A 27,621-nucleotide genomic window follows, 5' to 3' on the forward strand; every position below is an offset into this window, starting at 1 on the left:
ATGTTTATGAGATCATGCTGTGAAATAGGTGTTTTCAAGTTTGAGAATTTCTTGAAACTCGTATGAGCTTAGTTAAATTAAGTTTTCAGATCACATAATTTCTAAGCTAGATTTTAGTTTTTCAAATGAGTTGATGTAACTTTTCCAGATCCGGCCATAATGGCTAGGCCAGGTTTGGAGTGTTACAAATTATTAAAAGTGTAAAAATGTAATAACATAATATAGAAAAAATCGATATATTTTATATTTAAATATTTAAATATTTTTTTGAAGAGTTATGTTTAAATATTTATTTGACTTTAAATATTTAAGATACATAGTAAAAATTAAATTGGAGCAAAGCAGGGTGGGGCGAAGCAGATGGTAGAGTAGAACGAGACAACTGTGAAGTGGTGGTAAATTTAGCAAGATTTGCCGACACTCCATTCCTTTACCATCCCTACTTCAAGCTCCCATTTACTTACTACCAAAACCAAATATTCTAGACTTGCATAATAGTAATTTTTTTAATGGATTTTTAATAATTTTGTGAAAAGTTAGCAATGTAAAAGTATCTTCAAAATTGATAAAATAAGTAAATATTAAGAACTAAAATTATTATTATACTAATCAAATCATGTATATTTGGAGGAAAATATTAATACTATGATTAATTGTCTTTAACTACTTATTTTTGAAATTAAAAAGATTAAATTATTTCAATTTTTTTGAGAGACCAAATTATTCAATATTTAAAATTAAAAGAGACTGAAGAGATAATTTTATCAAAAAAATAATTAAGTAATTGTCACATAATCATTTTTCATACAAATCTTCACATCAATTTCATATTATCTTTGTTGAAAATTTATAATTTAGATAATTGAGTATATTTCATAACTCAAAGGTTGAGTTGATGTTAGATTTTGTTTAGCAACTTAATTCATTTTTTAATTATTTTAAAAGGGATTTTTGACATTTAAGTGCTTTTTATAGAAATAAAATATATCTAGAAGTATATATGAGATAGAGAGAATTAACATATATATATTTTTGATAAAGAGGAGAGTGTGTTAGAGATTAAATTAAAAATTAATAAAAATTGATTTTTATTATATTAATTGTAATTAGTGTTTTTTAATAATATCATTATTAAGTTATGATCATATTTGTTTTTTTTACATAAGAAATAAAATTATTTATAAATAGGATGATAATGTTCTTCAACATATTTGAACTTATATTTTTTTACATTGGCAACAATACTCATACTAATCGAGTTAAGACTCAATATTATTAAAAAAAAAATAAAGAAAAAGAGTAAAAAAAAATGCTAGAAAAGAAAAACAGGGAAAAAGAGCATAAGATAAAAACCTGAATTAGAATCCACCCAGTCAGCAGGGTGTGAAAGTGAAGGGTAAAAGAGTGAAAGGGGTAGTTTAGGGAAGATGTAAAATAAACATTAAAAACAATAAATAAAAATAATAAGTAAATATGGATCTTTCTTTCTCCCAGATGAGTTTCCGTATCCTAACAATAAAACATCTTAAAATCTATCTTTGACCACCAAAAAAAGAAGTACCCTCTCTCTCTCTCTCTCTCTTATTTAATACATATTTCCTTACAGAAAAACCTGGAATAAAATAAATAAATAAATAAAAACTCTTAATTAATAATATCTATATGGTAAAATAGTAATAGTATATATAACATCATATTGTGTTTGTATCACATTTCAATGAATAACAAACACATACTGTTCCATTTCTTTCTTTCTTTTATCAATTCCATATATATAGATTGAGTGGTTGGATCCTCGCTTCATTTTTCACTCTTTTCCATCTTCCTCTTTGCCTTTGCCTTGTCACACGCAAACTCCAAGGGATCGGACCGCTGCCGATCTTCCATCCTACGGTTAGACCCTTTTCCTTCTTACGTCACTCTCTCTTTCTAACCCAACCGCCTTCTCTGCGCATTTCATTCTATTTCTTAATCTCAATCAATGCCGCTCTTTCTCTATTCGCTTTTTCCTGTTTTTTCCATTTCCTTATTATCTCTCTTTCTCCCATTTCTCTAATTTTCTCTGAATAATTGTTTCCATTAAGTGCTTTCTATCGTTTCCTTTTTTTTTTTATTCCCTTTTGAAGATAATATTTTATCTTTTTAATGCTGTTTTGATTACATGCAATAGAACTTTTTGAGATTTTTTTTTAACCAATTCAGTTACGGGTTAATTTTATTTATGTACAGTTTATTTGCTTGCTTAGCTTAATAATAAAGGATCCGTTACTTTTTATTCTTCAACTCTACTAATTTTGTTTTTTTCCCTTTTAGAATTTCCAGTCTTACACATCATGATTTTGAACCTGTTATTTATTTGTGTTAAACCCTACAGTAGCTCTATTTAATTTATTAGAAAAATTAAAAAAGGTCAAGCAACTATTGTTGATCAATGGCTTATTTATTTTTGAATTGGTTTATAAGTTTAATTATGAGTTGCATGTGACTCAAGTTATACTCTTGTTCCCAAGCATTTCTGTTTTCTATGTTTCCCGACTTAAGAGTTTGCTGATTCTGTATATTGAAAGTGATTAATTATTATTCTTTTCTCATTATCAGAATGGAATTGGCTTTTCTTCTTTTTTTTTCTGCAGTGCATATCGAATCCTTACTGGGTGCTATTCCATTTGGTCTTTTATTTATAGTCTGCTTAGATTTCTATATATTAATGCTTTAGTAGAGTTCTTATGAATGGTACTTACTTTTGCTTTCTAAAGTGTAAGAATTTGTGATGTGAAGCTGTTTGCTTAGTTATGGGTTCATCATTGTTTGCTTTCTAAGTTTTCTGAGACATAAATGCCTAGTTACAAACTGTTCTTTTTTAAAGAGATTTTGTTAAGGTTGAAATCTCTCTTGTGGGTTATGAACGTATGGTTTAATGATACAGAAATGTTTCAATTTTAGTTCCATGTGAGGAGTATTTAATGCTCCTTGGTAAATTCTCTTATCAAACCAAGTATTTTAGAGGCACCTTAAAGTTTGGATCCTTCTTTATCTTGTCCTGCTATTGATTTTTTTTTTTTTTTGCTTTTTGATGATTAAAATGACAATCAGCTTTGAATTCTGTAAGGCTAATAAAGCAACTATTTTGATAATTATTATGTGGTAGATAGATTGCAATGTAGAATAGCACATTTTTTTTTTTTGGAAAGTGGATTGTCACATCATATGAACTGGTGTTGCATATGAGTTTCAATCCTTGGCCAAGCTGTAGGGACCATAGCTTTGGAGATGGTTTACTGGTTTGCTTTCATCCTTAATAAGATTGTTTTTGACATCTTTCCTTTCACCAGTGTACAATTTGTTTTGCTTAATTGGTTTTGCATTTTACGCATTCCTGCCCAAACATGTGGGTTGTCTTTGGTCATTCTGGAAATTCAATGTCTCCATTAGAATGCTTGTAGCTTTTGTAGTTACCAAATCTTCCCCTGCAGTTATGACAAAAAAGCTGGTTGCGCTACCTCAAAAATGTTACCAAAATTTTCATTTGTATGAAGAGAGATCTATATGTGTCTTCACCTATGAAATTAATGTAAATGTTTTAGTTAACATGGAACTTACGTTGTAGCTGTATAGTCTCCCCTTGAAACTGCATGAGTTAATGGGAGGCAACAACCTTTTTGTATTTTTGAGAAACATTGCTCATTAAGAAATAGCTTGATATCTACTTTTGGGAAACACCCACTACAAGTTTCTAAAGAGAGAGAGAGACATATGTCCTTGATGATACTTGCTGAATGTTGAATTATATCTTGGTATCAGACCTAATGAAAATCCTTCCCAAAGTTTTTTTTTTCTTTTTCTTTTTTCTCTTAACCATACGAAAATAGAAATAAAAGTGTCTTTTGGTGGTATATATTCTATGATGATAAGAGTTCACCATCTCTTTTTTTAAAGGTTATTTTTTTGAAGATATTTTAAGGCATATTCTAGTTTGCACTCTTGTTTCTCATAAAGTTGGTTAATGATAGATATGGCAAATGAATTTATTATATTCATATTCATATTCATATATGCTGTCAACACTCTTTCTTTAGTATTGTCTGCGGTACTGCTCTTTTTGCATGTGTAACTTCTTTGGATTAGATTTTCTCTTACTGTTATTTGTAATGTTGTCATTTATTAAATTTCTCAAGCTCAATTCCCTGACTTCTATTGTTGCACTGCAGTGTCTTTTTGAAGCACTGAGAGCGTATGGAATCTAATGGTCATAGGAGGGTGAGGCGAAGGGAACATCTTGTCCGAGAAAATGGGGATACTGGTTTATCATATTCTATCGATGAACTGGATCCATGGACTGCATGGGCTTATAAACCTCGCACTATTTCATTATTATTCGTTGGTGCATGCTTTCTTATGTGAGTACACTGTTTAATATTTACTTCCTCTTAGCTTCAATTCAACCATAAAATTGTGCATTTCCCCCCTTGTTAGGTTAGCATACATATTTATGTTGTTAGCCATTTATCTTTCCTTGCATGCTCTTTCTGTCCGAGAACTTCTATATTTCTCTTTGCAATTATGCTCTTGTTTTTATTGCAAATGACTGTCAATCTTTTTTGGTTATCTTCAACTGTATGGTTGTCTGTGGGTCCTAATTGTGGAACTTGTTTCTGTTGCATGTACGTATAATCTGTAAAAGGTTTGCTAAGTAGAGCTTATTTCTTAGTTCCAATTAGTTTTTCTCCTAGTCTCCATCCCTACATATTCCTGAAGCTTTTATAGTGTCACCAACATGTCCACTGAATCAAGGTTTTGAGTGAGGGATGGGGTCTGTTTTCTCAAAAGGACACTGTTGGTCACAATGATGCTATAGTGTTGCAAGTTATTTTAATAATTTAAATCCCATGGCAACCTACATATTTGTTTTGCATCTATATTATTGAACAAATATTATGCAAATATAGTGGTTTCTGTTTTCTATTTCCATTTTGTCTAGTAAAGTATCTGAACTGTGAGGCAAACATTCTTTGTATTATCTATTTGGCTAAATGTAGCACCCTGAAATTATACATTTTACTTTCATTTAATATAAATGTAATTTCTTATGATAGTATTCTATAAATGTTTTTTCTAGGTGGAACTTGTACCATGTCCTTAAGTTGCACCCTATTTTTTAGTTCTTTTACTTATGATACATGGCAGAAAACCATAAAGAATATGAAAATTTTTCTTTGTTTTATTTAAAAGAATGAACCTCATTTTTTTTTTCTTTACTTCCAAATTCTCTCAATTCTTATATTACTATTTATTTATTGTCTGCATATATCTTCCAGTTGGGCAAGTGGAGCCCTTGATCCTGAGAGCAGTGAGTCTGGCGATCTTGTAACATCTGTAAAAAGGTTCCACCTTATTTCTGATGGCATTTTACTGTCATCTTTTTACTTGCTAACACATTTTGAGTTTTTGTTCACGTGATTGTTTCTGTAGGGGTGTATGGGCAATGATTGCAGTTTTTCTAGCTTATTGCTTGTTGCAGGCTCCTTCTACGTAAGTTAATAGTTTCATTTCTTCTGTAAAACTTGTTATGTTTAACTGTTTTTCGATGGATTCTCTATTTTTTTTTTGTCTCTCTAAAGATTTGCTTGCGCATTCTTGTTATCTAGTGGTATGAATAGATTATTTTTCTCCAGTAAGTCACCTTGGTCTCTGTAGAAATCACTTTTAAAAATTTGGGAGTCCAAATGCCTGTGAAATTGGATAGGCTCATCGCTTTATATGAAATAACATGGAGATGGAGTTAAGTATCAAAGGAGTCATCTCATTATCTTGGCTTTCAGTCCAATATTATATTTTCCTGTCTAGTTGGACCGTAAAAGCCTCAGTTATGTTTATCAGTATTTTATGATTATGCTGGCTGGAGAAGATGGTGAAAGACATCTATGAATTTCGTTTATGGATACTTATAAAGTTTAATCTGTGTTCCTTCTATTTTAGTTTTATTTATTTATTTTGGTTTTGTGTGTGAATCTCTGTTTTAATCTCTTGAGTTTGTTTTTAGTATCGTTAGAGGACTGCGGGTTTTATTTCTCTAGAAGACTAAAGATCATGATTTTAACCTCTTTGTAGGGTCCTTATTCGGCCACATCCTGCAATTTGGCGTTTAGTTCATGGGATGGCTGTTGTTTACCTTGTTGCACTCACATTTTTGCTTTTTCAGGTTAGTTTCCTTACGTTCAGATTTCCAACTTTATCTATACTGTTTGTCCATTGCAATGCTTATTCATTTATATTGTATGTGCATCTTTTTTGAGGAAATAGGTGCATATTTATATTCATCTATAGTAGCTTTTTTATGTGTTCTTGGCTGTACTGCACCTGGACTCTTTTAAATCTTATGACTCGTGATTGTTAGAGTAACTGCCACCCTAACACTCACGTCACAGTTTAAAGCTTTTGTCTTTTGATATTGTTAAGTGCTAACATGTCATCAGTTAAATAAACCACCACATACAACACACAAACTGTCATCCATAGTTGAATATATAATTGGTGATAGTTACTCTCGACTCTGTTTTCCAGAAGCGTGATGATGCTAGGCAGTTTATGAAGTTTCTCCATCCTGACCTTGGTGTTGGTACTGCTTTTGACTCGAAGTCTTCTAGTTTCATGCTTGTTCTGCTATTATTACTATATATTGAAGTTTCTTGATTATTGTTTGCATCTTCATGCAGAGCTTCCAGAAAGATCCTATGGTGCTGATTGTCGCATATATATTCCTGAAAACCCCACAAGCAGGTTTAAGAATGTTTATGTACGTATCTTCTTGCTCCACTTGGCTTTTGTATTTTATTCTACTTCTTTTACCTCTTTTTCTTTAGTTTTTTATTTTAGTTTTATGATTGAGCCTACTATATGTTTCTTGATGTAAATTATGTGAATATATATTATTTCGTACATCTAACTTTTGTTATGCATAAAAAAATATTTCTAGGAAACACTATTTGATGAATTTGTAGTAGCCCACATCTTTGGTTGGTGGGGCAAGGCCATTTTAATCCGCAATCAGCCACTTCTCTGGGTCCTCTCAATTGGATTTGAGTTGATGGAGGTTAGTTTTTTGAATGGACACACATTGTTTTTCCTTTTGTTCTCTCATTTCTCCTTGCACGTCCTTGCTGTCTGTTTTGCATCGATAAACTAACTACTATGATGGCATATACAGTTTACCTTCCGACACATGCTACCCAACTTTAATGAGTGCTGGTGGGACAGCATTATTCTTGATATTTTGACATGTAATTGGTTTGGTAAGATCCTGCATTGCTATATCTGTTCCCCTTTGTATTTTTTTGTTCTTTTGTTAATCTTTGTGCTGTAGGCTGTAGCTTACAGGACTGTCTGCTTTTAAATCATAGAAGTGCGCTCAAGCAACTGAATAATATATATAAGCTGATTGACCTGGTTTGGGAATTCTCTATTTTTAGTTCCATTTTATATCTATTCGAATGTTTGTTAGAAAGTTTGTACGTGATTTGATAAAATAAAATAATTTCTAGTTAGGAATCATATTTCTGCTTTGATATTTTAAAGTAGGAAATTTCCTCCATTTCAGACCAGTTCTGGGGTTCCCAGCCCCCATTATTTTGGTCATTATTTGGTTTTGGTTGTATGATGAAAATTTTGCTGCCATACTATTTGGTTTTTCTGGTTCTGCTGATTTTTCATGGATTTCTTGATGCTTCTATGACAAATTCATAAACTGGTTCACAAGGTTGCGATGTATTAACACTTTATCCATTACTGGAATAGTAGAACTGATGCACACCGACCACTTCGGTGAAAGAGGAAAGGCAGTATGTTTTTTCATGGTAAAAAGGTAGTTTTAACTGAACAGGAGGACACGTGATTAAAAAAGAACTTAAATCGGATCCTATTCATAGTACCTTAGGAAGGCAAAATGATTGAATAACTAGTATTATTATTTTTGGTGAGCCGTATAACTCTTATTTTAATTATGTTACTTTTTTCTTAGTTAGATTTTTATGTAATTTTAATATCCAAGTTTGTGTTACATAACTCTGTGACACAAAACTGTTACTCCTTGAATATAATAGTAGTATAAATGTGGGGTTGGTAACTCTTTTGTAGACCTTACTATGATAGTAGTTGTCTACTTCACTATATTATTGTGATCTCACGGGCTAAGTCTGCTCTGCTTTTTGTTTTATTAGTTGTTGCTGTGGAATTAATGAGTTAATGATTTTTCAGCCTATCTTGTCAACATATTTGATTTGATTTGCTTGTAGGTATATGGGCTGGAATGCATACTGTTAGGTACTTTGATGGGAAAACTTATGAGTGGGTTGGTATAAGTCGCCAGCCTAACATTATTGGCAAAGTATGTTCCTTGCTGTGTAATTACTTTTTTATAAATGTTAAAATTGCAACAATAACTGTGGAAATTATTTTATATGTATTTTCAACCTCCTGTTTCTCATATTTTTCACTTGACTTGGGTTAACCTTTTAAATGCCGCCTTGTTAGAATTTTTGAATCTTTCGTAGGGCAAATATAGTTCAAAATTTTCCAAGTAATGCAATGGTCATTGCTGTTTGCTGTTGTCAGGTTAAACGAACTTTAGGACAATTTACACCAGCACAGTGGGACAAAGATGAATGGCATCCGTTGCTTGGTCCAATGCGTTTCGTTCAAGTTCTGAGCCTTTGCATTGTATTTTTGACAGTAGAACTTAATACATTCTTTCTGAAGTTCTGTCTGTGGATTCCTCCTAGAAACCCTGTGATTGTGTATAGGTTGATCTTGTGGTGGCTAATAGCAATACCAACAATTCGTGAGTACAACTCGTACCTCCAAGACCGGTACTCTCCCTTTCTCTCCATTTGTTTTGGATGCAAATATATATTATGCCAGAAAAATGTTTGATAACCACAATGCAGAAATTTCTTGTCTCACTTGAACACTTGGTCCTTTTTTTCTTTTTCCTTCCTTCCAGGAAACCTGTGAAAAAAGTTGGAGCATTTTGTTGGCTTTCCCTTGCAATTTGCATTGTTGAGCTTCTCATTGGCATCAAGTTTGGACATGGTATGTCCGAAATCCCATACATAGTCTTTGGATTATGCTAATTGTTCCTAAGTTTTTATGGTATGTCCGAAATCTCATCAGGTTTATATCCAAAGGCGATGCCACAATGGTTGGTAATATTCTGGTTGTCCATTGGAGTGACACTGGTTTCATTCATTCTGATTTGGTCATGGAAACTGCAACGCAATTTTGGCAAAAAGAGAAGATAGTTTTGGGAAATGCAGTAATACTATTACACTATTCTTTGGTTGTTATTTACTACTATCGGTATTGTATTGAGGTTTGTAAATACCGTGTATCAATCACTTGATAAATTGTATTGTAAATGCTTATTCTTAGTCTTAGTCAATAGGCAGTAAATCACAGATTCAAGTGCTAGTTCCATGCTATTTTATTCTTTCATGTAACCCTGAATGGTCAACAGTTTCACCGATGTCAAAGTGCCAAAATTTTCCCAACTTCTCCCACTTCATAAAATGTTTCAGACTAAATAATACCCTCTTCATTATTTTTCCAAATTTTTAAAACCATTTTACTATGTAGCTTCCTGCCACTTTTAAAAATAATTTATAATTTTTATACAATTAATAAAATAAAAGTAAAAATAAGAAAACAGAGTGGGCAGACTTGGAAGGACGGTGTGGCTTTGAGTTCTAATTAAGGAGCTCTTTCTACATAATCCCACAACTTCGTTCACTCTTGTTTCCACCTAATTTTCCCTGAACTGAATACCATTGCTTGGCTCCTCAAGATGGTCTCACATCTGGGATATTGACCAAATTAAGCCTGGTGCCCTTTGCTTGATTAATTATTTCCCTCCTGGTATCTTTAATTAATAAATACTATTATTATTGTTATTATAATTGTAAGAGGATCCACAAGTGTTAAAGATCCGTACAAATCTTTCTATTCCACCTGGTCCGTCCTCTTACGATCTCTTCATTTTGAGTCTCCCCTGTGGTTTGGAGGAGATGTGTATATCCGCCGTACGTCAATGTGTTGATGTCCAGGGAGCCCAGGCGTCCATTTCCTCCCACCAACACCTTATTTGTAAGTAGATTCTGTTGCACTCCATTTGCGAAGCTTTCATCTTCATCTGGTTGGCAGAGTGATTGAACTACATCTGAACTCCCACATTCCCTTCTATATTCTAGTATAATACTAGATAGCTGATGACACTCCAAAAACTTGTCAGGGATTGTCTGCACCAATATATACAGTGATGAATATCAACTAGTTGATTTAAGGTAACTACAGTTAATATAAGATAGACTGTCTTTTACCTCCAGCATCCATCTTACATACTTCACATTATTTACATGCTGGTTCATGTCCAAATCACTCCTCTTTGGCTACAACATGATGAATATAGAGTTAGTCTCTCTCTGCTCACCTGTTGAAGCATAATTGTAAATTGTACCTTCAAGTCAGAGTTCACATGTTTTGCTTTATCATCCAACTTGACAATTTTGTCGGGAACAGCTTCGTTGATTGCTTGTTTCTGTATAAACCAAGGAGAAATTTCATCTCTCACTTCATCCGGCATCTTTGAGAGTCGCCGTGTTTGCTCGTTCATCATTACCCAAGTGCTGTTTCATCATGCATGCTTGCATGTTTTATTTATAAACACACAAATTAAGGAAGGGATGGTAACTTTGGCTGCAAACATACAAGTATAATACCTAGTGGCACGTGCGTAAGTGCTGCCGGTGGCTTGGCTCCTGATTACCCAGTCTCGCCTCATCCCATTCTTCCCTGATGCTCCAACCCACGTGTCGATTTCGATTACCTCTCCCCTGAGCCAAGTACAATTGTAGTGCTTATGTAAGTACTCTAGTCTGTAAAATGTTGGCCAGGGCAGGAAGAGCTAGATGGGGTATAATTTAATTGAGATTAATTATTATTTTATTATCATCAGAAACGCTTTAGTACGAGTGCATTATTTTATGATGAAAAGGCTGACCATATGGGATAGTGATCGACTTGGACGTGCATTCTTGAGACCACCCAAATGAGATTGTTCCTCATCATTCCATGTGTGGCCCCAAATCCGTTGCTTAGAAGTCCAGACATCCACACATGATTTAATGCTGTTTCCTACATAACAGTAGTATTTATTTCTGAATATTAAAAATTAATTAATTCCCAAGCCTTATAATGTGATTGAAAAGGAGTTTGGTTGAAAGAGCAAAGAAGCATATATATTTATATATATATGCATACAATTAGATTAATTAATCACCTGGAAAAGGTTGAGGAGGCTTTCCAATGTAGCAGTTTTATCAGGGCCAACTTCGTAAGAGCGGACGACTACCGTCTGTCTATACCCAACTCCCCTTTCAGTGATGAGGCCTTGACGGTATGGATCAACCAGCTGCTTCTGCCTCGGAATTCTCTGCCGAATCTTCTCTTCGCTTATGTGCCCGTTTTCAAGGAATTGGATAGCACTGAGTGAAGTGGAACCTTCTTTTACACCAACTTCATTCAATAATGTATGATGCTTAATGGGCCTCCTTGTACAACTACTCCCATTAACGTTGATATTCACTCTGTAATCTCCATGGTTTTGAATATTACCATTCGAACTGGAACAACTGATGGAAAAGGAGACTGGGCAAGAGAAAGTAAACATTGCTTATTTTTGTCTGCCCTAGGTGTAAAAAAAGTTTGGAACAGAGTAGGTGCCATTGAAATATTTTATAGCAATTTCTTGGCGGACCTTTTCAAGACAGATTCCCGGCATATAGAGAACAAAGCGTAAGGAGCTTTGTTATAGTAATTCTCAGTACAAAGAGAAGACACCCATTTGTCTTATTTTGTGTATGTCTGATGAGATGAGTTCCAACAAATTTAACACCCGCTGCATCATCCTAGGATCCATCACGAATGCTTGGAATGACATTCTTCTATTATATTTATGGTCTTTTCGAATAGGCCATATTTGTTGTTCTAAAATTTGTCAGGTTCCAATGAAGAATCTCATGTATATGCCATATTGCAAATTAGACGAAGAAACAAACAAGAAGTTGCACAAGCCTCTACTCTGATAGAGGTACACAAATTAAGGGGGTGTTCTTCACCATCCTATTGATACAATGTTAAGAGTCTTTCTTGGGAAGCATTAGATCCTGATTCTCAACAATTACCATTGTCTTCCCTAAGTTTGACACAGAAGAAAAACGTTGCCAATTGTATGTATGGAACTTGTGAGAATATTCGGTGTTGTACTCTTAATGATTTGTAAACCTCATTTAATGTGTAAATAAGATTTTCGGATTAAAATTTTTTTATGAACCGAAGAGAAATAAAGAGAGTAGAGAATAAATAACAAAGAAAAATGCGGAGCAAAAGAAAAAAAAAATATTTTATTGATTAATAGGGGAGTTTTATAATGCTTTTTCAAAGTCTATATTTATAGAAATAAGAAGTATAAATGAAATAAAATTACTTCTAATGACTATTAGAGTCCCAAGAATATCAAATTTATTTTGATTTTGATGGAGATCCTTTTACTAATAAAATATTCATTACATTCCCTCTTGGATCTCCATTGGTAGATAATGTTCCTCATTAATACTTTACTAAGATAAAACCTGTGGGGAAAAAATTCCTAATGGAGGAAAAGAGTACACATATCTATCTATGATATGTATAACATGTTACTTTATTAAAAACCTTACCAAGAAAATCCAATGACACAAGGTCAATTAAGGGAAAAATAGTACAACACCTATTTTCTCCCTCTATTGACAACATCATATGATATCTGTAACACCTCTAACTTGTATCCGTCACCGGAATAGGGTTACGGAGTATTAGCGGAAAAATAGAATATTAAACCATTCAAATCATATATTAATACAAACATAATCAAATTTCACTCAAATAGATTCATAATGTCCCTTAATCGAACCTTCAAGGCCCTAAAAATACTTTGAAAATAGTTTAGGACTAAATTAGAAACATTTGAAAATTTTTGAAAAAATTTGAAAAATTTAAACTGTAGGGGTCACATGGCTGAGACACACACTCGTGTCTCAGGCCGTGTGTACATTCGAAATAGGGACACACGGCCATGTCCCAGCCCGTGTAACTCACTGACTTGGGTCACACGGCCAAGCCACACGCCCGTGTGCCAAGTTGTGTACCCTTCGAAATGACCTCACATGCTTGTGTGCCAGGCTATGTGCTAGGTCCTGTAATAGCTTGACTTGTATGCATTGAACCTACAGGGGACACACGACCGTGTCGTATGGCCATGTGTCACATGTGGCTGAGACACACGTCCGTGTCTCAGGCCGTGGGGCCTCAAAATGAACCTTAAAATACAAGTTCACCATTTCAAGATTTCTTAGACCTCAAGAAACTCAAATACCAATTAAAATACCAATCCAAAATGACAATAATCAAGCCATAAACATGTCAAACCAACCTAAATAGTGTCTAACCAATGTACCCTCAATGGTACCACAAGTATATAACATTTTCACAACAAAATAAACATCAATTCAATTAATCAACTCTTTCAAACAATACCCAATCAATATACCTAACAAAGTTACCACAATCACTACAATTCAAATACATATATATATCACACATACTAGCATCACAGTTATACCTCATTCTCATACCAATATGCAAGTTGGTTATATATACAAAATATCATTCATAATATTTACATAAGCCAAACATTGACCAAAACCGCACAAAAGCCTATACATGCTATATAATCTGAATTAAATGTTTCAAAAACTATCGAGATAAACTGGATAGTGTGACTTGAGTGCCGATCCGATCGTCTAACCTTCCAAAAATCTACAATGACATTAAATAACACAAGTAAGCTTAATGAAGCTTAGTAAGTTCGACGAGTTAAACAAAAAACTTACAGAACTAACTATAATAAATCAAACAATAAAAATCATCCAAGAGAACTCATTGTCATTCATAATTTCAATCGATAAATGCATCCGTATTCAAATAAATACAAAAATAAATAACATGTCTTTCAAATTCATTAAATAAATTACCTTACTGAGATTTTCCATTGGAAGAATGACTTACGGGTAAGAGTACATCGTCAAAAGAAGCTTATAAGAGCTGGTCCTCCCGAATACGCCAACAGAAGCTCGAAAGCTGAATAGAAGCTCGTAAGAGTTGAACAGAAGCTTGTAAGAGCTAATCCACCTGAATTACACCAAATAGAAAGTATAACGCGAGAGTTCGCAACAAATGTTGAACCTCGGTTTACTTGGGTAAAATGCCGATATCTTCCTCCAATACCATCTCCACTCCAAACCTCCGTCATACACCAAATCACGACTGTACTCAAATCCCGCGTTCAATTCAAACTGAATATCCAATTTGATATTATAATTCAAACAATAATTCATTTCCAACAATAGAATATATCATAATATCAATCACCAATTATTAAAAATGTTAAATTTTAACCGTACGAACTTACCTGGACTGAATTGTAGTAATTGCAGAAGTTCAAGGACTATTCTGCTATTTTTCCTTTTCCACGAGTATTTACGGGATCTTGATCTAAAATATAAAATTACTCATTTATTAGCATATATTTCATTTCCAATCTATTTTACAATTAATACCCTTTTTTTTCAAATTTGCACAATTACTCCAAACTTTTACAATTTTTGCGATTTAATCTTTTAATTAGTTAATTCATCAAATTAACTAATTTTCTCAAATCAATAATTTATCCAAAAATTCTAGGCCCTCAAACAGCCCCTAAAAAACATCAAATTCACTATCCAACCCTAATATTTTGACATTTCTAGAATTTAATCCTAAAAATCAAAATTTAACAAAAATCACTTTACAAAATTATCACACAACACAAACAAAGCTCCAAATACATGACATTCACGGGCTAGCTGGACCTAGTTGCAATGATCTCAAAAACATATAAATTACAAGAAACGGTTAAAAAATTGAACTCACATGCAAGCTTCTATGCTCAATCGATTCTCCAAGCTACTTCTATGGTGTTTCGGTAATGGCATAAGAAGAAATGAAGAAGAAAAACTTATTTCTCCTAATTTGTTTTATTTAATTTCTATTTATTTACAATTATTCCATTAAAATCTCATTAATTTATCATTTTAATTTCTCTTGCCGTCCAACACTATCCATTAGGGACTAATTATTATATTGGTCCCTCCTTATGTAATTACTAAGCTATTTAATGATTTAATTGAACTAATTATTAACTTTTGCACATTTTTCAATTTAGTTCTTTTTCTTTAATTAGCTATCTAAACGTTAATATTTCTAAATCAAAATTTAATATGGATTTAATAACTCTATAAATATTATAAAAATAATAATTACGAGTTGACACGAAGAAAATTTGTGGTCCCGAAACTACTGTTCCGTCACTACTAAAAATCGGGCTGTTACAATATCTCAAATTTTACATATTTAATCTTAAATGCTAGCTTTTCAAATGGTCATTTGAATGTAATTTCTAAGCATTTATAGCATCGTTCTTTTGAAAGTGATGAGTGAGGAAATTTTTTGGAGAAATACATTTGATCTCTTGAGGAGTTTCAACAATAATCATAGTAAACTTTGATCACGATCCTTCTATAAAAATACAAATAGGTATTTTGAATTACTTTATAATCTTCCTTTAACTACTATTCACTGAGTCAAATTTACCACATATTGAACAAATTTCCAGGAATTTCTATATGCTTGTATCATTCTAAATCCTTCAAGGATTTTAATATAAATTTCCACTATATAGTGATTCATATAAAATGTTGTAACAACCATTAGAGGTATGTGAAATCTTTCATGAGCTGCTAGACTAAAATATCTAAAGGTTATTGCATTCACCACAAAAGAATATTATACCTTTGATAATCAATGCTAGAACTTAGTGAAAAACTTTATTTTCTTATTTCGTTTTCACAAAACTACGCCTTCATACCTTTAGACATTTGGACTACTGGTCTAAAATCTTTACGAATTTAATTATACTTGAATTGCATCTTTCCATTTTGGCCAATTTTGTAACACCCCTTACCCGTATTCAACGTCGGAATAGGGTACGAGGCATTATCAGACGTAAACACAAGCAAACATACAAAAACCAAATGTAAATTTCCATCCAAATTTAAAACTTTTCACATACATTTGTATCGTCCTTAAAACGAGCTTACGAGGCCCAAAATATACATTGGGAGTGGTTCGAGACCAAACCGAGAACTTTTGAAATTTTTACAATACCTAGAAAATTTTCATGCTTTGGAGGGTTACAAGCCCGTGTGGCTTGGGACACGCCAGTGTCCTCAGCTGTGCAACTCTCTGTTTATGACGCCATCAACAAAATAGGGTCATACGGCCAAGACACACGCCCGTGTGCTAGGCCGTGTGGGCGATTTAATTTTCATAAATTTTCCTAAAATAGGTGCAAACTTCACATGCCCCGGGCACAGGCCCATGTCCTTGGGCCATGTCTTTCACACGGCCGCTCATGTGGCCAATTCGAAGCTAAAATTTACAAAACAGGGGACACACGGCTAGATCACATGCCCATAGGGCAAGCCGTGTGTCACAAACAGCCTATACAAACGCCCATGTGTCTACCCGTATGGACAAAAATAAGGTTATTTACTAAGCCTTTTTGCCACCCTTACTTGCACCAACCTACACCATAACAAACCTCACCAATCCAAGTATATACACATAACCATTTCAGCCACTACCAAAACATCCACACATCAATTGCATGCTATTTTCTATCATCTACAACATCCCATACTTATCATCATATGTATATATACTTAACCAATATTAGCTAATACCAAATGACCATTTACAAAATGAATCAATTACCATTACAAGCCAACACATTTGGCCAAATCATTAATATGACACGTAATCAAAAAGACCAAGTCCCCTATACATCCCATACTTAAAATGTGAAATCATAAATACCCAAAGGATTAATTTGATAGTGTGATCGATGCTCCGACGACTTCCGATCCCCGAGCTAGTTTGGAGACACTATAAGAAAATGGAAAGGAAGGGGAGTAAGCATAAAACTTAACAAGTTCACATGCAATAATAAACAATATTAAGCAACATTTAGCGTGAATATCATACAATTTAACTTAACTAAAATCACATATTTATGATAATGGTTTCATAAGCATAACTTTATCATTCTTAATCTTGCCAAAAGCTCATCAATTAACAAGCACATTCTTATGAGTTTTTCATACATATCTGTACCAACTCGTGACTTAACATAATCTTTCTCGTTCTTGACATACTCGTTGAACACTTGGAATACTAAACGGATACATGGAAGGTCTTTGCACACATGTGCCACATATGTAGCCATAGCTACCTCATATTTCGTATCACATAAAGGCTTGCTCTCGAGATAATCACAGGCCTGCTCACACAAGCTGACGGTCAAGACATAACTACGAAGTGCTGCTCACACAAGCTGTCATGTATCCGTAACACATGCTGGACTACCCAGCCATTGGTACACGTACAAAACCAGCACCCGAACCACATAAATCACATATATCACAAGGGTTACTAGTGACATGTCACTCGTATCCTATTCTATTCCTGATGTTCATACGAGATTTTCTCTTTCTTATCAGAAGTTGTCGAATGTATTCATCGACTCAATTATACAATTTATACAACATTAATGCATTAAAAATATGATTATAATATTGCATTATTTACACATGAACTTACCTCGGTACAGAATACGACTAACTAATTCGATTTAGTCCACAACATTGTTCTTCCCCCTGTTTAGGTCCGGACTCCGTTTTTCTTGATCTATAATAGAAAATTTAGCTTATTTAATTATCAAATTATTCAAATCAGTCTAAAAACCATACTTTATAAAAATTACAATTTTGCCCTTAAACTTTCACATATTTACAAATTAGTCCTTAGGCCCTTAAAATGAAATGTACTCATTTTTTTTATTACTCAAGCCTAGCCAACCTACACACATGCTCATATCAGCCCACATTTCATCAAAATCATATTTTTACTACACATTTTACAACTTTTACAAATAGGTCATTTTTAGGTGTTTTCATGAAAAATCACTTAGTAAAAGTTGTTTTTCACACATCAAACTTCTATAATCTACCATGAAACATCAAAATACATGCATGTCACACATGGGTACATTTTTGAACATGAACCCTAGCTCAAAATAATGGTAGAAATAGCTAGATCGGTTGATGACAACTTCAAAAATGCAAAGAACATTAAAAAATGGGCTAGGATGCATTTACTATCAAGCTTTGAAAGTGAAGAAACCCTAACTATGGCTCCTTAGAAATTTTGACATCTACATGAGAAAGACGAGAAAATTTGCTCGATTTTTTCCTTTTTAATCTTTTATTAACCAAATGACCAAACTGCCATTTTTACTAAACTTTCAAATTTTATCCATGCATGCCCATTTTTGTCCATAAAATTATAAATTTGGAAAATTGCTATTTAAGGACCTCTAATTAATAATACAAAGCTATTTCATACTTAAAACTTCTAGAATCTCATATTTTGCAACTTTTGCAATTTAGTCCTAAAAGTTAAATTAGACACTTATTCTCAAAATTTCTTTATGAAACTTTCACACAATCCTGAAAACATGTCATGGACCTCAAAACAATCATAAAACAAATATTTTTACTTCAGATTTGTGGTTTCGAAACTACTATTCTGACTAGGCCCAAAATCGAGATGTTACAAATTTATTTCATGTCTATATTCTTGGCAAATTTACCCAAGATCCTTATTTTCTTTCATTAGTTCACCAATAATATTGCATGCAAAATCATTGTCGACAAGTTTTCATTTTGGATCCATTTTTTCTCTTACTGATATAACTTATCAAGATCTCTTTATTTTTATTATTTCCATCGTCAATTTCTAGTACCTAAATCACTTTTGGAGTTTTAATAATTGGTTATGTCTTGGATCTCTTCTGGAGTACATGCCTTTATTATATGACCATCTTGATTTATTATTTTCTTTTATAAGAATTTTCATCTTTAGAACTAATCGATCTACTATGTTTTAGGTATGCATTACTTTCAATTTCTAATAGATTGTCCTACTGAGACTTTGATTCAAATAAAAACATTAGCTAACATATAACATTTGGTTGTTCTCATTAGGTCAAAAACTACATCTGACAGTTAACTTGCAACAAAGTGAATTATCTTTTTTAGCTTCTGATTCAAATTACTTTCTATGGGGATATAAACAACGATAATTCATATTCAAAGTAATTATTTCATCTAGCTGTTATTTCTTTTCCCTAATGCTGAGAAAGCTATCAAATCAAAATAGTAGTTAACTTATGCTATAATTGAATCTCCAATTCGTTCAAACCATCTAACAATAGAAGGAGATTCATAATTAATATATATTCAAAACTTTCTTTGAATACTCATTTTGTGCATTATGGTGGAGCAATTTGTTGGAAGACTGAGTTTGGAAAATGCAAAACAAAATAAGTTTAAAAGAAAACCAGAGTTTTAAATAAATTTCCAAAAAGAAGAACTTGGTTTTATTATCCAAAGAAATAAACACTTAATCAAAATTGTACCTTTATGATTTGTCTAGGATAAACGTTTCGATCGAGTAGTCTTCTCCACTATCCTTAAGCTCACGTCTACCGGGCGTGGACTCTTTTCGAATTAGAATTTTTTTTCACAAAATTACATGTGGGGTAATTTTGTAATTTCTCTAAACTTCTAGGGTCAAGTTGTAAATGACAAAAAATATCTCTAGAAATTTTCTGAAATAATTTCTTCAAAGAATTTTTTCTCTATAACTTTTCTTGAATTCCAGTGTATAAGAATAATGACACATGCTCTCTTTATTTATAGAGTCTCGAAACCACTATTTTGACTAGGCCCAAAATCGAGATGTTACAAATTTATTTCATGTCTATATTCTTGGCAAATTTACCCAAGATCCTTATTTTCTTTCATTAGTTCACCAATAATATTGCATGCAAAATCATTGTCGACAAGTTTTCATTTTGGATCCATTTTTTCTCTTACTGATATAACTTATCAAGATCTCTTTATTTTCATTATTTCCATCGTCAATTTCTAGTACCTAAATCACTTTTGGAGTTTTAATAATTGGTTATATCTTGGATCTCTTCTGGAGCACATGCCTTTATTATATGACCATCTTGATTTATTATTTTCTTTTATAAGAATTTTCATCTTTGGAACTAATCGATCTACCATGTTTTAGGCATGCATTACTTTCAATTTCTAATAGATTGTCCTATTGAGACTTTGATTCAAATAAAAACATTAGCTAACATATAACATTTGGTTGTTCTCATTAGGTCAAAAACTACATCTGACAGTTAACTTGCAACAAAGTGAATTATCTTTTTTAGCTTTTGATTCAAATTACTTTCTATGGGGATATAAACAACGATAATTCATATCCAAAGTAATTATTTCATCTAGTTGTTATTTCTCTTCCCTAATGCTGAGAAAGGTATCAAATCAAAATAGTAATCAACTTATGCTATAATTGAATCTCCAGTTCGTTCAAACCATCTAACAATAGAAGGAGATTCATAATTAATATATATTCAAAACTTTCTTTGAATACTTATTTTGAGCATTATGGTGGAGCAACTTGTTGGAAGACTGGGTTTGGAAAATGCAAAACAAAATAAGTTTAAAAGAAAACCAGAGTTTTAAATAAATTTCCAAAAAGAAGAACTTGGTTTTATTATCCAAAGAAATAAACACTTAATCAAAATTGTACCTTTATGATTTGTCTAGGATAAACGTTTCGATCGAGTAGTCTTCTCCACTATCCTTAAGCTCACGTCTACCAGGCGTGGACTCTTTTCGAATTAGTATTTTTTTCACAAAATTACATGTGGGGTAATTTTGTAATTTCTCTAAACTTCTAGGGTCAAGTTGTAAATGACAAAAAATATCTCTAGAAATTTTCTGAAATAATTTCTTCAAAGAATTTTTTCTCTATAACTTTTCTTGAATTCCAGTGTATAAGAATAATGACCCATGCTCTCTTTATATATAAAGAGTTTAGAGAGAGTTCAACTAGGATTAGAATTAATCACATTAATATTAAATTAATAAAATATTATCTAAATAAATATTGAATTAAATTAAATATAATATATTAATATCTAGATAAATATTAAATTCAATTAAATATTAAATTCATTAAAAAAATATTATCTTTGGAAAAGTTAATTTGAATTCAAGTTACCTGATAGAGTCTCACCAAGAGTCTAATTTTTCCATTGCTCTACTACCGAAAAACCACCGCCTCTGACCATCCATCAGCTTCCAGGTCGCCTGTTTTGTAGTTGACGTTCCTGACAATGCCATTGTCGGTGTCATTCCTCCCTGACACCTCGAACCATCATTGTTTTACCTGAAAGAGCTTGGCTGGTTCGACTTCTGCCGGTTCAGTCTAGGCCAGTGACGACCTAACCAGTTTGGTCTAGCCACCTGTTGGACTGTCGGTCCAATTTCATACACAGGGCTCAGTTCAACCTGTAACACCTGAAACCCGACCTAGACATTATGGCCAAATCTAGATATGTTACGAAGAAAAATTTATAAAACCACTTCCTTAATATTTGCAAATCATCATAAATCATTGTTAATTAGTGAGTCCGATTTTTTAGAAAACTTATTGATATACTTATTTGATTTAAAATCATTGCTCATTATGTTTTTCTATTAAATCAAGGTTTTGCAGTTGAGTTTCTTCAAAACGTTATATTTTGGCAAATCATTCTACTTCTTGAAAATCATTGGTTCAGTAAAGTTTTTGTTTTCAGAAAAACCATTTTATCAGTTGTTGTGCTAGAAAAACCAAAATGAAATCCAAATCCAAAAACAGTCCCAAAAAGTCCAGAGATAGTCCCAAAATTAAAAACTCTAAAAAGCTAGAAAAGTTTAAACAAATTTTAAAAGAATGAAACTTTTACGGAAAGTGGTCGCCACTGAGCCTTTGTCGCACCGACTCGCCTAAATATGATGGTTACTTAAATAGAACAGAAAAACAGAGAGTCAGTTTTGAAAACTCAGTTTGTAACGCGTATGTAAATAGAAATTCAGACTCAATTTTATGACAGAACATACACAGGTATAAATCTTCTACAGAATCAGATTTATACAAAATCATACAAATACAAATATGAAAAATCCTACCCCTATCCTCTACACACCAACTCCGACCATCCCATCACATCATGTGGGGTATAAAACACCTACCCAACCGTACACACCTCATAGTGTCTATACGTCACTTTTTAGAATATTCGTAGCAATGCTGCCAGTATAATGGCGAGGTATCGCCTCACAGTAAACACTTCCTCCTCATAATACGAAACCCACCCCATAGCCAGATATAGATAGAATATCAGATAACACGAATTAACAGATATTATAATTAACATATCATGCATGCTCGTATAACAAATATTACACATGCTTATACATAATAGAATAGATCATACTTACTGTATTCCATAATACTCATATTATTGTTCTTTTCTTCAATTTCAATCTAATAGAGTAGCATATTTCGTGCTTTAATGCTTATACCATACATACTGATCCTTCGGAAGGCCCACAGTAGATCGGGAAGACATGTACGACCCTAGGAAAATGTAACACCCCTCACTCTATCCAACTCTGGGACAGGGTTCGAGGCATTACTGAACTTAAACATTCACAAACACACAAAACCGAGTTACCAAATCTTGCCCAAAATTAAAACTTTCCAAACACATGCATATTGTCCCTTATACAGGCCTTCGAAGCCTATAACATACATCGGGGTGGTTCAGGACTAAACCGAGAACTTTGAAAATCTTTGGGCAACTTATCCAATTTTCTAGCTTTAGAGAGTCACACTCCCGTGTGGGTTGGGCCGTGTGGTCGCACATGTCCGTGTGGCTTGGGACACGCTCGTGTCCTCAACCCGTGTAACTCTCTGTTTATGACATCAACAACCGTTTAAGGGCACACGGCTAAGGCACACACCCGTGGCCAGAGGCCGTGTCCTCCACACGACTGAGACACACGGCCGTGTCTCTACCTGTATGGTCAAGACTTAGGCTAATTTCCAAGCCTTTTTGTCATCTTTACATACACACTCATACATGGTTTCAATGGCATTCATCATGTACATATGCCATATACTTCTCATACATAGTGAACAAGCACAATCACATAACCATATCACAAGACATGAACACATATCATGGATAAATAGGCTTTCAAGCCAAAATCTTTATAAGCCACATCTCATGGCTATAAACAACAAATCAATATAAACCAATACCTTTGGCTAATTAAAACAATAGTCATCATAGAAAAACTAAGTCCCTATACATGCCACTCCTTAAAATCATTTCACGTACACATGCCAGTACTCCAAGGATAATGGCTCAATAGTGTGATGCTGCCTTCGACGATCTCTAACCCCGAGCTGACCTGACAAAACTACAAGAAATGGAAAGGAGGGAGTAAGCTTTACGCTTAGTAAGCTCGCATGAAAATAATAAGCAATGCGATAACATGCTATATTTCATATTCTTTCTATTTAGTCAAATGCTAGCTAAGTTGTTTTACCCGAGTCACAGTCATTAAATTATTTATATTCGGAGCTACGGAACTCCAAATTAAGATCCGCTAATTTTTCCAAAAACTATAATCATATCTATTCTTATCATAAAATTTTCAAATTTTTTGGTCTAGCCAATAAGTACAGTTTATTATTCAAAATTTCCCCTGTTTCGCTGTTTGACAGCTTCGACCTTTCTTCACTAAAATTTATTTATCTCCTAGTACGAGACTCAGATAATGTTCCGTCTCTTTCTCCTGAATTTCAGTCATATGAATTTTAACTCATAATTATTTTTGTACAATTTATAGTGAATTTCCAAATTTGAGACAAGGGAGTCTGGAATGACTCTGACTCTATCTCACAAGAATTCAAATATCTCATGATAAAAAATTCTTTTACTTTCACCGTTTCCTTTATGTGAAACTAGATTCATTAAGCTTTAATTTCATATTTTATTAAGCTTTTAAATCAATTTCCAATATTTTTAGTGGATTTTCAAATTCGGACCAATGCTGCTGTCCAAATCTAGTTTGGTACAATATAATGATCACTATCATAAGATCATTTCCAACTATCATGAACTTACCATTTCATGGATCCCTTACTGATTTTTCACAATGGAGGTCAATATAAAAGTTATTATTTCTCACGGGCACACTTAGTCATACATTCCAAGTATTGGATAATTGCCTATCATATGCACTCAATCATTAAATTAGTCTCATGACAATGCACCATGTAAATTTATCTTAGAAGAGCTAATCATTTATCATTTCATTGATATACATCATATTAATCCCGTTGAGTTTCTAGGAAATTTCGATGGATTATCCATTTACTGTCCATTCATAAGAATGCTCATTTCATGTATGCACTACGACGGGATTACCAGTACAGGCTAAATCCCCCGTATCGTAAACTCATAAGGTGATGTCGGGATTACCAGTCTTACCGAGTTCGGATCTGAATTGCCAGTCCAGGCTAAATTCAAACCCTAATAAGATTACTCATCCGGGCTAAATCCTCAATGTACATATATTCTTCGGGAGGCTTGATCACTCAAGGAGCACCCGTTCGGCCTAGATCCTTTCTATATTTAAGATCTACGGATTACCCGTCCGGGCTAAATCCTTTCTGCAACACATACAAGATATCAAGTCACTTGTAAATCATGTTTTATCCATCGAATTCCCTTTTTAACCTCAACCGAGACATTTTTCAACAAATCATTATCAAGGATGCATTTCATGTAATTTCATGCCATCAATAAATGCAATTATCATGCAGTCATAAATCATACAATTAAACATCTTATGAGTTTACTTTGAGTCACCCGAACTTACTTGTCGAAATCTCTTCAAGTAAAACTGTGTAGCAATTCATACAACCCAGGTAATAGTAATTTAACACTCAATTCATGTAACAATAATTTGCCATTTAATTTCACATGACACAACAAGCATTACATTTTCCCATATCATACACACCATCCATCAACTTTTCTTAAACATATTAAATCATACAATTTATGCCATATCAATAAAGAATTATAATTCATGCATGGTATTGCATTATTATTAACACACGAACTTACCTTGATCCAGAAATGACAATTTACCATTTTAGTCCACAACCTTGTATTTTCCCGATTTAAGCTCGACTCTTGATTTCCTTGATCTATAATATCACATTTAGCCTACTAATTAGTCACATTATTCATACAGGTCCAAAAATCATATTTTTACAAATTTCTATTTTGACCCCTAAACTTTTGCATATTTTCATTTTTGCCCCGAGGCTCATAAATTAAACTTCATCCTATTTTATTATGTATTATGACATTCTGATCATTTTTCCCTTCTATGGCAACATCAAATTCTCACTCTAACATGTACTTATGAACATTAGGTATTTTTACCGATTATGTTGTTTCACTCGTTTTCACGTAAAATCGCTTAGCAAAAGTTGTTTAACACAATTTCAAGCTTCATATTCTACCATTAAAAATCAAAATACATTCATATCATTCATGGGTAAATTTTTAAACACAAACCCTAGCTCAAAATAATGGTAGAAATGAGTAGATCATGTTACCGGGATTTTAAAAATGTAAAGAACATTAAAAACGGGCTCGAGATCACTTACAAATGAGCTTAGAAAGCTTGAAAACCCTAGCCATGGTGTTTTTCATGAGACATTCGGCCATGAGGAAGAAGAAGATCAAATTTGGCTTATTTTTGGCTTTTTAATTAATTTAATTACCAATTTACTAAAATGCCATTAATGAATAACTTTTAAAAACCTATCATACCATGCCCATTTTTGTCCAAAAACTTCCAAATGGTCTAATTACCATTTAAGGACCTTTAATTTAAAAACTCATAACAATTAGACACTTCTAACATGTAGAACTCAACTATTGGACTTTTTATAATTTACTCATTTTGACCAAATTGAGTGCCCAAACGTCAAAATTTTCAAACCAAATTTTCACGAAATCATTCCGTGAAATCGTAGACCATAAAAATATAATAAAAATGAATTTTTTCTCATCGGATTTGTGGTCCCGAAACCACTGTTCCGACTAGGCCCAAAATCAGGATGTTACATTTCTCCCCCCTTTAGTGATTTTCGTTCCCGAAAATCTTACCAGGAAAGTGGTTTTGGTTTTCATTTAGATTCTTCAATCCTATAAGTGATGTCAGAGAACTTTCACTCAAGCCGAGCTTTTACTGCCTATCTCTTTAAATTCCACATACAAAAATCATAAGTGGTATTCATTTTACATTGCTTTCATCGAAACTTAATCTGTACTAGAAAGCTCATGTACTCAAAAGTCTAATCCATACCATCATGTTACATATACATTCACACCTGAATCTTTTCGAATTCAAATAGTGAAACTAGTTAGTTTATCTCCGCTTCATACTCTTTATAATTCCACACAGTCTAATTCAACTCTTAGTTACCTTTCATTTCAAACCCTCCTCTGGCTTTCCCAAGAAATCATGCTATGAATCCTGGATCTCAATCCGATTAGTGGATATTAAAATTCCATGATATCTAACATTCATAAAGACACGAAATCCTATGAATCTGGTGAGTAGACATTTGGGTATACTAGCATAATTTGCACATCTCATAACATTTAACAACACTACATATTACTTTCCTCTTTCAAGGACAGGAACGATCCAGACAAAAAAATCCATATTAACCTTTTCTATTTCCATTCTAATTCCCAAATGGCAAAAATAATTCTGATGATTCTTGCTATACATCTTTAAACTTTCAACATTTCAAGAATTTGTACTCAAAGATAAACAATGATCGTTTCAGCATTTTTAAATACCCAGATTATCTTTACATTATCAATATCAGATCTTCTTATTGCATTCGATTCTTCTAGGAAACATACACTTCTTAATTAGACTATTCGTATTTTTACCCGTGAAGAAATAAGATATTATTCTCAAGCATGAACATTTCATTAGATTCTAAACATATATTCCATACAGATTGAACAATCAAGTCGACCTTATTCATCCGTAATTGATATTTCAAGAAATTCTTTCTTCTAGTCAACAAAACGATTTAACATGCATCATTCCAAATTCACTCATCATGCCAATTGAAGACGATAACAAATGCATTAACATAAGTAATACCGATATCTCAACTGAATACATTAACTCTGATTAACTTACTTGAGAAAGGAAATCCACCATACACATTGGGGCTTGAAATTTCACCACATTATCAGGATCAATTCAGAGGTATAGTCATATTTGTTCTTTATATACATCAATCACAAGCTGGAGGTCATGCTTTAAATGCAAGCCATGATCAACAAGTTAC

The 27,621-nt window shown here is 33.0% G+C and overlaps 2 protein-coding genes across 4 annotated transcripts; one reads left to right on the forward strand and one right to left on the reverse strand.

Annotated features, from left to right (window-relative positions):
- Positions 1–1,614: 1,614 nt before the first annotated feature.
- On the forward strand, positions 1,615–9,462 carry LOC107946209 (CDP-diacylglycerol--serine O-phosphatidyltransferase 1). 3 transcript variants are annotated; one of them, XM_016880439.2, is made up of 13 exons: positions 1,615–1,893; positions 4,209–4,397; positions 5,316–5,381; positions 5,470–5,529; positions 6,109–6,199; positions 6,562–6,616; positions 6,714–6,793; positions 6,974–7,090; positions 7,205–7,289; positions 8,289–8,380; positions 8,608–8,861; positions 8,996–9,084; positions 9,166–9,462. In XM_016880439.2, exons 2-13 carry the CDS (start codon positions 4,234–4,236, stop codon positions 9,291–9,293), a joined length of 1,281 nt encoding a protein of 426 aa, XP_016735928.2. In that variant the 5' UTR covers positions 1,615–1,893; positions 4,209–4,233; the 3' UTR covers positions 9,294–9,462. The 3 variants fall into 3 exon arrangements, with proteins under 3 accessions (XP_016735928.2, XP_040938945.1, XP_040938944.1); XM_041083011.1 differs by lacking the exon at positions 1,615–1,893 and adding an exon at positions 2,402–2,566; XM_041083010.1 differs by lacking the exon at positions 1,615–1,893 and adding an exon at positions 2,647–3,571.
- A 245-nt stretch (positions 9,463–9,707) lies between these two features.
- Positions 9,708–12,316, reverse strand: LOC107946210 (palmitoyl-acyl carrier protein thioesterase, chloroplastic-like). Its single transcript, XM_016880441.2, has 6 exons — positions 11,327–12,316; positions 11,048–11,181; positions 10,767–10,880; positions 10,505–10,673; positions 10,368–10,436; positions 9,708–10,286 (listed from the first exon to the last, which is right to left on the reverse strand). The coding sequence occupies exons 1-6, from the start codon at positions 11,714–11,716 to the stop codon at positions 9,969–9,971; spliced, it is 1,194 nt and encodes a 397-aa protein (XP_016735930.2). The 5' UTR covers positions 11,717–12,316; the 3' UTR covers positions 9,708–9,968.
- Positions 12,317–27,621: the final 15,305 nt, after the last annotated feature.

The sequence above is a fragment of the Gossypium hirsutum genome, chromosome A12 (genome assembly GCF_007990345.1).
Source record: "Gossypium hirsutum isolate 1008001.06 chromosome A12, Gossypium_hirsutum_v2.1, whole genome shotgun sequence".
Classification (NCBI taxonomy): domain Eukaryota; kingdom Viridiplantae; phylum Streptophyta; class Magnoliopsida; order Malvales; family Malvaceae; genus Gossypium; species Gossypium hirsutum.

Bases quoted from the DNA above. Each gene is read 5' to 3' on its own strand.
- LOC107946209 (XM_016880439.2), top strand. From the start codon at position 4,234: ATGGAATCTAATGGTCATAGGAGGGTGAGGCGAAGGGAACATCTTGTC. The intron at 4,398-5,315 runs GTGAGTACACTG...TATATCTTCCAG, and splicing joins GTTGGTGCATGCTTTCTTAT to TTGGGCAAGTGGAGCCCTTG. The intron at 8,862-8,995 runs GTACTCTCCCTT...CCTTCCTTCCAG, and splicing joins AACTCGTACCTCCAAGACCG to GAAACCTGTGAAAAAAGTTG.
- LOC107946210 (XM_016880441.2), bottom strand. From the start codon at position 11,716: ATGTTTACTTTCTCTTGCCCAGTCTCCTTTTCCATCAGTTGTTCCAGT. The intron at 11,182-11,326 runs GTGATTAATTAA...ACTGTTATGTAG, and splicing joins GCCTCCTCAACCTTTTCCAG to GAAACAGCATTAAATCATGT. The intron at 10,287-10,367 runs GTAAAAGACAGT...ATATTGGTGCAG, and splicing joins ATGTAAGATGGATGCTGGAG to ACAATCCCTGACAAGTTTTT.